This window comes from Mustela erminea, chromosome 10 (genome assembly GCF_009829155.1).
Source record: "Mustela erminea isolate mMusErm1 chromosome 10, mMusErm1.Pri, whole genome shotgun sequence".
Lineage (NCBI taxonomy): Eukaryota > Metazoa > Chordata > Mammalia > Carnivora > Mustelidae > Mustela > Mustela erminea.
Window position 1 is genome coordinate 75949915 of NC_045623.1, and position 13756 is coordinate 75963670.

Below are 13756 nucleotides of genomic sequence, written 5' to 3' on the forward strand. Positions count from 1 at the left end.
TCCCCGGGGCTGAGATAACCTCTCCCTCTGCTCCCTTCATCCACAGCACCCTCACTTGTTAAGGTCTGGCCCAGGCCTTACTCTGATAGCTCTGTTCAATGAACCCCCTGGGAGAGTTACTGTTCTGGGCATTCTGAGAAACTGACGTGCACCATGATGAGAGCCCCTGAAACCAGGCCCGGTGGAAACCTACCACACATAGTGGGGCTTCTGTGCAAGGCAGCTAGAGCAGATTGGCTGGGCGCGGCCCCACAAGGGCAGAATCAGAAATATATGAGGAAGGCGGGGGGCTCAAGCAGAGCCACTTTACTCCAAGTAAGGAAGAACCTGCAACAGTGCTCTCTCACAACCATGAGGAACACGGTGGCCTTAAAAAATGGCAACAAGTGTCTTTAAAGGCGTGGAAGCGGCAAGGAGAAGAGTCGTCTACCTGGAATGGCACGAAGGGTGGGGGAGGCTCTTGCACTGCAGCAGGGCTCCAGTCCCCACGGGACAGGAGCTGGAAGGAGGATACTCACCACTGGCTGCCCACTGTGGGCACACCCAACTCAGCCAGCTTTTGCAGAGCAAGCCCTTCATCCGCCTCACGCTTCTACCTCCGAACACATATGCGGAGACCAGGCACAAAGGCTCAGCTCGGTGAAAGGCTGCTGCCTGCCAGCAATGATGCCCAGACTGTGGATCGTACTCCACATGAGGTAGGCAAGGCTGAGCTCTCCTCCACGTCCCATTCTGCTCCCAAAGGACATGCACCCTCCTTCAAGAGTACGTCTAAGCCAGGGTGTGTTGCCTGTGGACAAGTGCTCACAAGCCCCTGGCTATAGCCACCTCTACACCAGCCCCAGCTACGATAAAGTAACTGTCCTCACTTCCAGCCCCTGGAGCCTCTGTATCACCTATGCGGGCTCTCCAAACCTCTGAGTCTGTCTTGGCTCCTTGCAAGGAAGACATCACTTACATCTCCTCCTCAGAGGAGAAGCTAGATCGGAAAGGTCTAAGGCTGCTTGGCTCCCCTGGGCATCCCGTTTTTAAAATCAGTCTTGGCGACGCTATTCCAGCTCCAATGATGTGCTTCCCAAACCCTCCATCAGTCACTGTGACGAACAGCCACTGCCCTCCCAGTGCCTCTCTGCACGCTGCTCCGGACCAGAGCATCAGAGCCACCGCTCGGAAACTCACCTGTCATCATTGGCTCTCTGTAGGGCTCCCCCTCGTAATGAGCACAAACAGCAATCCTGCCAAGAAGGGAGGGGGAGGAAGGGGGGTTACCACCAAGTTATTAATATCCAATCTGCTCTCTCCTTGGCCTCCTTTGGGTAACTGCAGCCACCACATAAGAAAGCGGCTTACCAGCATGTGGGGCCTCGCCTACACAGTCCATGTAAGCAGAACTGCCCTACAGGAAGACAGGGAGACCACCAAGGGCTAAAGTACACCAAGTATTCGCTTGACTCAACATAATCCTCTTCGCTGTTTCTGCTAATTATAACTGGAAGCAGTCACCAAGAACACTCTGCTCAAACTGCAGGCATTACAGGGCTCTGCCTGCCTCCTACATGGGGTACTTCTAGGTTCCGGGGCAGGGGCTGATGACAAGAAAGCTACCAAAAGAACCATGAGCCCCTTTTGATGCCCCAACCCAATAGCAAGATTCTTTTAAGTGGCTTACAACTGGTCCTCAGGAGGACCTCTACAGGGTCTGGACACAATGTAGCTGACACAGCTTCCAGACCCCATCCATGGCCCACCACAGATGGGCGGCAGCCACGCTGTCCTGGAGATTTATTCTGACAATCTGCCCTCTTTGCCATCACTGTGTACCAGGCACACTGTGTAGACTGCCGGAGATAGGAAGTCCACATGAAAAAGCCCGGCCCTGAGCAAAGCCAAGGGTCACAGGGAAGATGAAACAGTGTGGACCACTCACCTCCTCCAGGGCATTAGCTGAACACCGAGAACACATCCAGTCTTCAGAAGCCTTTGCAGGGGGTACCCCGTAACAACCTAACAAGGACATCAAGATGAGCAAATTAAACCCAGAGGCCAGGGTGAGAATGTACACCTGCAACTCCTTTCCATACACTACCAGTGTGAAAGCTGCAACCAAATCTTACAGAAAAACCCCTGAATTCTAGAGTCCGGGACCCAAGGGTTCACCCATACAGCTCCGTGGCCCAAAGTCTCGAAAAGACAGAGACTGTGCACTGCCTGGTTTAAACACGTAGGGAGCAGCACAGACTAATCACCTCCTGGTATCTGAGGCCCAGTGAACAGCACAAAGTAGACCCCGAAGTCAGTGCAATTTCAAGTCCATCAGCAGCAAACTCCCAACAACACAAGAGCAATCTGCAGTTGAGGGCCTGGGGAGGCCACTGGCAGATTGGAGGGAGGCCAATATGGGGTGAGACCAGCACTGAGGAAGCCCAGGCGCCTGGGTCAGGTCGCAGGCGACAGGCAAGGCACTCACTGGCATGGACGCGGACACTGCACTTCTTGCAGGAAACGAGAAGGCTGGTGCCGTCCTCCTCAAGGTAAGGGGTAGAAAGGTTGATGTCCGTGCTGCAGCCAGTGGAGGTAAAACACATTTCTGGAATCAATGGCTTGGTCCTCTGCTTCTGGACAGCTAGAGCTGAAGTGTTTCCACAGCTCTGACTAAGGCCTCCAAACTCGACCTAAGGACAGAGAGCAAGTGCATCCCTCAGCGAACACGCGCCCATGTTCCCAGCTTTCCACCTGCTCTGTCAGCAGAAAGCTGCCTCTCTTACTGGCAGGACTCTAGCTATGGCTCCCGGGTGCACAGCCATTATCCCAGAGCTGCTAATTGAAGTTACCTCTGATGACTCAAATTCAATTTCTCACAGCAGCATCAAACAGAGGCCCCTGGGGATAACTGAGTAAAGGGAGTGAGGTAAGAGGCAACTGGGATTTCCATCTTCCCAAACCAAGTGGTAATAAAACGCACTGAGATGTTAGCAAGGTCGCTCTTGCGGGCTCCCCGATGTGCGGAACCACATGGCTGGCTCCCCCCAGGGACAAGACCCGGAGCAGACACTCCTCGTGGACTAGAACAGATGTTCCCCCAGGGCCCACAGCAGCGAGTCACCTGAGCTACAGCACTGCCACGCGGCTGGACCCCCACCTGGGACTTCCGGATCGGGGTCCCTTCGTAAAGAATGCTATGCCCTCGTACTTCCCTTGGCAAACAGCCTGACTGCCAGGATCTGCCGGCTCTACAACCATTCCAAGGACAGGGCCCTAAATATGTCAACCCGAGGCACAGGCCCCTCCTGAAGCTCTGAGACCCACGCAGTGAGGGTCTGCTGACAGCACCACCAGGCCATTTGCCTATCTCACAGGCAGGGGCACATATATTTCTTCAGTTTTGCATTTTTGTCAATGGAAAGGCACAGCCAGTTACTAATCCAAAATATGTCGGTGCAACGTCCCAGTCTTTGGCAAGCGTCAATCTGGGGCCACGCCAGGCTCAGTGCAGCCAGGCCTCCACAACCACCAGAGGACTGCTTCTCCACCTCCCTCCCTGCCCCCCTTCCCCTGGTTCCTTCTGACTATTGCCCATGTCCACTGTGGCAATGGCAAGAGGACGACAACACTGCGGATCTGGCAGACTGCAGTAACAAAACGCAGTGCTCCAGACTAGCCAGGACGAAAAACCGCCTGGAAGGAACAAGCACCAACCAGAATGGTAAGAGAAGAACAGATTCCTCTGGAAACACTGTGAATGCCACAGGATGGCTACAGGGCATCCCTCCGAGGCTAAGCCACACACACACACACACACACCCTGCCCCCGCTCTTCAGCAAACCGTTCTCCAGTGAAAACCCACATTGCTGGACTATCTGCCTGGAGAAGCCTGACCAGGACAGAGATGAGGCAGAGAGCGCTAGAAGAACAGGCTCTCCCAAGACAACCAGTGACAAGCTCTGTGTACCCACAGCTAAACCTGGCTTCCCTCTAGACTGCTGGGCCTGAGTACACAGAGAGGATAAAGGGGGCATACCTGATGGTAGGTCTGAAAGATCATACAGACTGCGCAGTGAGGGGCCTGCTGGGCCATGGTCTCATTGAATTCCTTCTCGGCCTCAAAGTTCGGAGGTCGGTTCTGCCATAGCTGACTCAGGGGCTTGGCCCAGGCCTCTGTCTCCTCAGCCTCCTCCTCCGGGGTCAGCTGTTCGGATGACTCTAGAGCAGGAAGCAGAGAATGGGTCAGCACCAGCCCCGCACATCAGCAGCTCTGCCTAAAGAGACAATGAGCTCACTGGATTCTTGGTCCCAGGTCTGGCCTAAACCTCAGATCCTACCGGTCTGATAAAGGCAAAGAGCAAAGTGATTTCCAAAAGACTCCTTCAATACTCAGAAGATACTGCAGACAGTCCTGCCTGTGCCGCCTCCTCTGGTTAAGCTTTATACCCGAGTTCAGCCCACTCTCCTTTCCCCTGGCAGCTGCCAGCATTCAAATCCTATGCCCAAAAGCAGCACAGTGAGACACAGTCTTGCCAGAAACCATGTTACTTGATGCCTCCAATATGCCAGCATGTTGAGTCCCTACCTTTTAAGAGTTTCCTCTGTAGTTGCACTGAAGGGAAATAAGGAACAAAAATAACAAAGAAACGGCAAGGCTTCCAAGTTTTTATACCATGTGCCTTGGTCAGAACTTTCCAGCTCCCTCAGGAAAGATCTGTGGGGTCTCTGCCTTTTCTGGACAGGGATCCCCAACCATCCTGGCTCTGCTTGGAGGATGAGAGTAGACTGCAACCAAGACAAACCCTCTTTCCTAGCCAAAGGATGTAGCACTTTGAGTCTAGACCAAAGCCTAGCACACAATGGCCCACAGGACAAATGCGATCCACTTGGGGAACTAAGAATTATTTTTCTATCTTTAAAAGATTAAGGGAAAGAAACTAAGAAGAGTATGTGACAGAAGGAAAAAAGCCTGAAATATTTACTATGTGGTCTTTCCCAGACCTCTCGTCTGTTTCTCTTCATTGCCCTAGCCAGCAGAGCATGAGATTCAGCGGGCCTCAGCACTGCCTGAGGAAGGAAGAGGAAGAGACACACTGCTGAACAGAAAACAAAAAACTGTGCTCGTAAAACAAGATGGAAGGGATAAAAGTGCACACTTTCCAGTTCCCCTTAAATCAGTGAGATGGGCAGAGCCCACCAGATTCCAACAGAAGCAAGGTCAAGGAGGTAGGAAAACACTGTAACTCTAAAATTATGGGTCAATGAACACCATCTTTGGTAAAAAGAACCACAAATATTGAAATAAACTAATCCACAGTGTTTCTCCAGATGCTCCCCCAAGTGAGGCCAAGTACAAGAGGTTACATTTGGGATGTCCTTCTTTGGCAAATGAGTCCAAAAAAAGGTCCAAGTAGGCAGCACCTGACAGGAGACCAGCTCTGTGCCAGCCACACCACGTGACGACCTCCATGGGATCACTGTATCATACTATGTGCGGACATTTGGAATCCCCAGCTACAACCCCTGCAGTGATCCCACTGCTTCCAAGATAGAATCGCTCTGAAGAGGCCCTGTACAGCTCTATGCAGAGCAGCCCAAGGAACACTCTGGTACACACCTGCACTAGCTGCCCATTTCCTTGTTCATTTCTGGCAACTCCAGCTCAGTGTACAAAGTTACCCACTGGGCCTTCAGAGTCATGTTGACTTTAATGAGACCTGATGGGTGCATGTGTACGACCTCAGGGAAGTACACTGTAACATCGTGAGGCCATTACAGACAACTAAAATCAGCCCCTATGAGCCCCATCAACCAGCCCCAGCCAGCAACCACAGTGCCGAAACCAAAGCAGGTATTTTCCTTACCCTGGCCAAAACAAGAGTGACCAAGATAGAATAGAAGAAACAGAAACAGCCTCCCAATCACAAGAGAAAAACTAACACAGTGACGTGCTCTGTTTTTTATTTTTTGTTTTTTTGTTTTTTATTTACTTAGTTGACAGATCACAAGCAGGCAGAGAGGCAGACAGAGAGAGGTGTGGGGGGAAGCAGCTCCCTGCTGGGCAGAGTGCCCGATGTGGGGCTCGATCCCAGGACCCTGAGATCATGACCCGAGCCGAAGGCAGAGACTTAACCCCATCGTGCTCTGTTTACAAAACCACGGTGGCCAAAAATCACCCCACTTAGATGTTAAATGAAACTTGCAGGAATTTTACAGTTTACACATACAAAACATCACTGAGATGTGCAAATAAGACATATGTATGTATTTCATGAGTATTTATGCCTCCATTAAAAAAAAATTGGGTAAGGGGTGTGGGACACATGCTAGACTAAGAGAGACTAAAGAAACAAAGCTTTGTGATGGGATTGGGAGGGAGACAAACCATAAGAGACTCTTAATCTCACAAAACAAACTGAGGGTTGCAGGGGGGCAGGGGGTTTAGGGAGAGGGTGGTTGGGTGATGGACACTGGGGAAAGTATGTGCTATGGTGAGTGCTGTGAAGTGTGTAAACCTGGCGATTCACAGACCTGTACCCCTGGGGCTAATAATACTACTTTATATGTTAATAAAAAAATAAAAAATTAAATAAATAAAATCTTTAAAGAAACAAAGCTTTGAAATGGATGACCCCTGGTTTAGTTTATACTGGTTTAAAGGGAAAAAGCTATAAAACACATTTTTGGGATAAGGATGGAAAAATTAAAACGGGCTGAAAATGGGAGAAGATGGGAGAATCCACTGCCAGATACGGGAGTTTTCATTCCTCCAACTTCTCCGCACTTGAAACTGATCATAAAGAGCAGGAGGCCATATGTTATGATCTCAACTACATTATTATAAAAAGACAGGGGCGCCTGGGTGGCTCAGTGGGTTAAGCCTCTGCCTTCGGCTCGGGTCATGATCTCAGGGTCCTGAGATCAAGCCCCGCATTGGGCTCTCTGCTCGGCAGGGAGCCTGCTTCCTCTTCTCTCTCTCTCTCCCTGCCTCTCTGCCTACTTGTGATTTCTGTCTGTCAAATAAATAAATAAAATCTTAAAAAAAAAAATTATAAAAAGACATACATGGATACAATCCAGTATTTGACTAGAAAAATCAGGAAAATTAACACACTGAAACATTCAAGTGGTCACCTTTGCACAGTAATTCTGTTCACTTTGTAACTTTGTTTTTCCAATTGTCTACACCCTGTATTTAGAGCCTCTACAGCACTGGGGCTGGAAATCCTGAAGCTAGGCTGCTACTATCCGGAGAACCCAAGCCCCATCTGGGCCAGAGCAAGAGCACAGAAGACTTCCTAAGGCTCTGACTCAAGGTCTGGCCTTGGACCTCAAAAGACTTTCCCCACTTATCACAATCCTAACACCGAGGGAAACAGCAGAGGTGGGTGCCAGCATCAGATCAGAAAGAGAACGTGGGGCTTGCTTATGGAGCAGAGAGGCTGGTCAGACTCTGGATCTTCCCAGCCAGCACTGGTGCCAGGAAGGATGGGGCAGGGTAAGAAAGGGCCTAGCATTAGTCAATTTTAACAAGGGACCTGCCAGAGACTCACCCACATACGCTCACATTCCTAGAACTCTGAGCTCCAGGCCGCATAAAAGACCACGCTGAGCTGATGCAAAAACCCTGAGCTCCGGCGATAGACGAAGTTCCTAGTTCCACCCCAATGCCTGCCTTTCCCCTTCTGTCTCTGTCACAGGCCCCTCTTCGTGCCTTCCTACCCCAGCCTCTGCCCTCTCCCCGGCAGCCTCACTTACTCCAGGTAAAGGCACCAAACAGACAGTAGCTACACTTGGTCAGCACAGAGTAACACAGTTGTCCCGTGTCAACTACACTTCAAGTTTAAAAAAAAAAAAAAAAAGTAAGTTTTATAAAAATTTTTAATATTTATTTGAGAGAAAGCAAGCACAGGGGTTGGGGGCAGAGGGAGAGCAAAAGGAAAGGAACCTCAAGCAGACCCCACTGAGTGCAGGGCCTGGTGCAAGGCTCTATCCTATGACCCCTGAGATCATGATCTGAGCTGAAATCAAGAGTCAGACACTTAACCAACTGAGCCATCCAGGTGCCCCATTCTGAATAATTTTTTTTAAAAAGGTATCAAACACCACTTCTGCTTGGCCCCAAGTCTACATCCTCCACAGACACTTAACAAGGTTTCTAATTCCAACCAAAGCTAGAAGGCAAGGAGGCACTGAACTCAGGTTTCTCCAGTCCCTACCACACTCACAGTCTACACCCAACCCCCAAAACCAAATAACTTTGTGCTCAACACCTTCACTATATCCCTCCCCCATCCTTACCACCATCATCCTGCTTCAGACCCTCCCCTGTCTCTCGGAGACCAAGACAAAAGCCCATCTGTTGCCCTCAAAGCCATTCTCAAGAAGCAGTCACTAGGAACAATCCTTTTAATGTCCGTCTGGCCACTTAAAACCCACTAGAGCAAGGCCTCCCTCTTCAGTCTCCCCCAACCTCACTCTGGCCCCACCCAGCACACCCTGACCTGGCCATTTAAATAAATGGCTCCCTCTGAATCTCTCTTTGCGCACCCTTCTGTGCTGTTTAACATCTCCTTTCTTTGGATCTGTTTACCTGTCAGTTTGCCCCACTACCTTGTGAGTTTTTTGAGGGCATGGACATATCTTAGTTATCTCTGTAGCTACACATTCAGCATTGGGCTTGGCATCTTTGACAGAAGTGCTATCCAGAAAAATCAGCCTGTACTTCCTAATAGAGAAAGAGAAAACCCTGCATGCGATCATCCTGTATTAGACACATTACAAGATACACAGACATACAAAGAAATATGATTATAAATTAAGCATCAAGTGAGATCCTGTCCTCTTTGTGGAGTACCTGGGAGAAGAGCTAAGCCACTGGCCCACCGCTGACACTCAGCTGGGCCTCCCAATGTCCTGTCACTGCAAGTCCTAAGGGGGTGAAACACTCTCTTCTTCCTGGTGAGGAGAGAAGACAACACTTACCATCATCACTGACACAATCCTGCAACACAAGTGGGTGATGGCGGGGGAGCTTGCTTAAGGGCTGACGACGGCCCTTGGACTTCTTGTTCTCCTCCAGGGAAAACATGTATTCATCCGCCACCTGGGCAAAACACAAGAAGAAATCAAATTGGTCTTGCCTCCACTTTGGGACATAGCAGAAGTTGGTCTTACAAAGAAAGGCAAGGGAAAGGACAGGCACAGGGAGACACAAAGAAATATAAAGCCAAACAGAACACACCTGGCTTTGGAAAAACCAAAACGACAGTACCGTGCAAACTAATCTAAACTAGGATTATGAAAACATTTTAGGGCAAAATTTGTGCCTTGTAAGTGTGGCTCCTGTTCCTCTCAGAAGCAGCCTGAAACAAATGTACCAAAAATAAATGTACTCTACAGGAATGCCACGCCCCCTCCCTTAAGCTCACAGTCATGAGACTGCATCTCCCAGAGCCCCAGAGAAACCAGGTGCTCCTTTTCTTGGACCAGAAGGGCAGCAGCACCTGTCAGAGAGAGCCAGGCAGCTAGGCCATTGGACTTATAAAGCTAGAGGACATCCGAAGGGGTGAGGAACAGCTGACCCACTAAAGTAAAATAGGCCAGCCTCTCCTGATGGGCTGTCAAGCCCTCAGCTCTAGCTGATACTGTTCATTCCTCAGTTAGTTTCCTCGTGAAAACAGGACAGAGTGCACATCTAAAACTCCAGCCTAGCTACAAAAGCAAAAGTCAATGTAATTAGCGCTGTATTTAAATAATGGCAGAGCAAATACAACTAGGTTTAGGATGTACAAGACAGAGTCAGTAATACCACATGACTTTCTTTCCAATCAATGTATTTAAAACTCGGTCATCCTCTCAGAAAAAAAGCACTTGACAAAGTATAATACCCATTCATAATCAAAACCCTCAACAGAGTAAGTTTAGAGGGAACATAACTCAACATAATTAAGGCCATATATGAAAAATCCACAGCTAACATCCTCAGTGGGAAAAAAAAGAGCTTTTCTTCTAAGGTCAAGACAAGGATGTCCAGTCTCCTCACTTTATTCAACAATACCGGAAGTCCTAGCCACAACAATCAGACAAGAAATAAAAGGCACCCAAACTGATAAGGAAGTAGTAAAATTTTTACCACTTACAGATGACACAATACCATATATGGAAAACCCAAGATGCCACCAAAAAACTGCTAGAACTAATAAAGGAATTCAGTAAAGTCGCAGGATACAAAATCAACCTACAGAAATCTGCATTTCTATATACCAATAATGAAGCAGCAAAAAGAGAAATTAAGAAAACAATCTCCTTTATGACAAAATAATAAGATACCTAGAAATAAACTTAACCAAAGAAGTGACAGACCTGTACCCTGAAAAATAGAAAACAGTGATGAAAAAAAATATATAAAAATTTAAAAAAATAAAAACCCACTGATGAAAAATCCTCACATTTGAATGGAACCACAAAAGACCCCCAGTAGCTGAAACAATTTTGAAAAAGAAAAAACTAGAGGCATCACAATTCCAGACTTCAAGTTATGTTACAAAGATGCTGTAATCAAAAGAGTATGTTAATGACATACAGACTCACAGATCAATGGCACAGAAAATCCAGGAGCAAACCCACAACTATATAGCCAACTAAGATTCAACTAATTAATAATATAAGAATATGCCACAGGGAAATAATGTAAAAATATGCCAACAAATGGTGTTTGGAAAACTGGACAGCCACAGGCAAAAGAATGAAACTGGAGCAATTTCTTGTATCAGACACAAAAATTAATTCAAAATGCATTAAAGACCTAAATGTGAGACCTGAAACCATAAAAATTCTAGAAAAGAGCACAAACAGTAATTTCTCTGACATTGGCCGCAATAACTTTTTTCTAGATAGGTCTCTCCTGAGGCAAGGGAAACAAAAGCAAAAACAACCAACTGGGACTACAGCAAAATAAAAAGCTTCTGCACAGTGAAGAAAACAATCAACAAACTAAAAGGCAGCCTACGGAATCAGAGAAGACACTTGCAAAAAATATATCCGATAAAGGATTAGTATACAAAATACATAAAGAACTCCTATAACACAAATACCCGAAACCCAACAATAACCCAAAACCAAATAATCCAATTAAAACTGAGCAGAAGACAGGAGAACAGACATTTCTCTAAAGAAAACACACAAATGGCCCACAGACACATGACAAGATGCTCAACATTACTCATCATTACGGAAATACAGATCAAAACCATGACAAGGTATCACTTCACACCTGTCAGGATGGCAAAAATTAACACAAGAAACAGGTATCAATGAAGACGTGAAGAAAAAGGAACCCTTTTGCTGTTAATGGGAATGCAACTGGTGCAGCCACTGTGGAAAACAATATGGCAGTTTTTTAAAAAAAATTAAAAACAACATTACCTGACAATCCAGTAATCTGCGTATTTACCCAAAAAATATTTTAAAAATACTAATTCAGAGACTCCAAGGTGCTCAGTTGAATTAAACCAGGCTAAACCAACAATTTCCCAAGTGCACATCAAGAAGGCCCCTAGGGGTGCCTGGGTGGCTCAGTCATGAAGCATAGGCTCAGGTCGTGATCCCAGGGGCCTGGGATTGAGCCCTGCATCAGGCTCCCTGCATCAGGTCCCTGATCAGCAGAGTCTGCTTCTGCCTCTCCCTCTGCCACTCCCCCTGCTGAAGTGGTCTCTGTGTCAAATAAATAAAATCTTTTAAAATAAAAAGCTCAAGAGCCTCCAATCAAAACAGCCCTGCTTTTTATACTTTTTTTAAGGATTTTATTTGAGAGAGAGAGACAGCAGCAATCACACTCGAGAGAGCATGAGTCGTACACAGAGCAGACGGAGAGAAGCAGACTCCCCACTGAACACGGAGCCTGATGTGGGGCTCAATCCCAGAACCCGGAGATCAAGACCTGAGCTGAAGGCAGACACTTAAACAACTGAGCCACCCAGCCGCCCCTGATTTATATTTTTTAAGTGAGTAAGATTTTACTTAAAGAAAGGGTTCTTTGGCTGAAACAAACTGGAAAACTAGACTCATTAATTTCACAGAGCTACCATGGGGAAAAGAAATAACTTCAGAGACATGCACTCCCACCATACTAACAAATTATATACACCAATGTGCTCATGTACATTTTCAAACAAGAATAGACTATAAAGGTATCTGGATAGTGCAGCTGGTTAAGCATTCAACTACTGGTTTCTGCTCAGGTTGTGATATCAGGGTCATGAGATCGAGCCTTGCAGGGAACTCTGCGCTCAGCACAGGGTCTACTTCACATACTCTCCCTCTGCCCCTAATTCCCTCCCCTTACCACCATGCACGTGCATGCTCGCTCTCAAATAAATAAATATATATTTTAAAATATTTTATTTATTTGACAGAAAGCACAAGCGCACAAGCAGGGGGAGCAACAGAAAGAGGGAGAGGTAGAAACAGGCTCTCTGCTGAGCAGGGAGCCCGATGTGGGGCTCAGTCCCAGGACTCTGGGATCATGACCCAAGCTGAAGGCAGACGCTTAACTGACTGAGCCACCTGGAAGCCCCAATAAATCTTAATTAAAAAAAAAAAAGACTATAAAAAGATAAAGATAAAAACAGAATTCCAGTGAGGAGCCTGGCTGGCTAAATCAGTAGAGCAAAGCCTCTTGATCTTAGGGTTGTGAGTTTAAGCTCCAGGTGTGGCATAGTTTACTTAAAGTAAAATTAAAAAGTAAATAAATAAAGTCCCATTATTTCTGCATCCCAATAATCTTCTTACATTCTGCCTTCGAAGACCACCTAGATAACAGGCCTATATCTGGGATGTGGCAGTGGCAGAGACCAGAAGTAAGAAAAAATAAAAGGAACCAGAAATGATGGGATTTCCAATTTGGGTCATCAAGGTGAGAGAGACTTAAGAGGATTCTCGAGGATGAAGGGGGAGGAATAACAAGCCAAGTTTAAAAAAAAAAAAAAAAAAAAGGAAAAGGGGGGAGAAAAAAAAAAAGCCAAGTTAAACATGATAGGCACTACCACCTGCCCTGCTTCTCTGCAAACACCCAAGAGGGGCAAAAAGGAAGTCAGAGCAAGAGCTGTAGATTTAGGGATGCTGAGAATCAGGTTCAGGATTGAAACCATGGGAGTAGATATTACCAGTGGAAGATAAACTGAATGTAGAACATGCCCTCCGGAATAGAAGGAGGAAGAGAAAAGGGAGATCCAGGGGCATGTGGGTGGCTCAGCAGATTAAGCGTCTGCCATCAGCTCAGGTCATGATCTTCTCGTCCTGGGATCGTCCTGGGGTCAAGCCTGTTTCTCCCTTTGCTCCCTGCTCTTGCTCTCATTATCTCTCTCAAATAAATAAAATCTTTAGAAAAGGAAAGAAAACAGAAAAGAGATCCAGCCACAGAGAATACGGGAGGAATACAGAAAGCAAGGAGGGGAACGCCACAGTGCCAAGGGATGCCGAAGAGCTGAGCAGGAAGGGGCCAAAGGACACAGCAACTGGGAGATATCAGGATTTTTTTTTTTTTTAAAGATTTTGTTTATTTGACAGAGAGAGAGGGATCACAAGTAGGCAGAGCAGCAGGCAGAGGGCGGGGGGAGGGTGCGGGGTGGGGGGGGGGGGAGGACAGGCTCCCTGCCGAGCAGGGAGCCCAATGTGGGGCTCCATCCCAGGACCCTGGGATCATGGCCTGAGCCGAAGGCAGAGACTTTAACCCACTGAGCCACCCAGGCGCCCCTACATATGATTTTTTTT

At 47.4% G+C, this 13756-nt stretch overlaps 1 protein-coding gene across 6 annotated transcripts in view; it reads right to left on the reverse strand.

The window, feature by feature from the left end:
* The window catches only part of KDM4A (lysine demethylase 4A), a 45038-nt gene that overhangs the window by 10183 nt on the left and 21099 nt on the right, over positions 1-13756 (reverse strand). For all 6 annotated transcript variants that reach the window (XM_032303232.1, XM_032303231.1, XM_032303230.1 and 3 more), the window contains 5 exons: positions 8969-9089; positions 4020-4201; positions 2468-2672; positions 1928-2004; positions 1180-1235 (listed from right to left, as the gene is read on the reverse strand). In XM_032303232.1, the coding sequence (XP_032159123.1) occupies positions 1180-1235; positions 1928-2004; positions 2468-2672; positions 4020-4201; positions 8969-9089 (641 nt within the window). The remainder of the gene's footprint in view (positions 1-1179; positions 1236-1927; positions 2005-2467; positions 2673-4019; positions 4202-8968; positions 9090-13756) is intronic.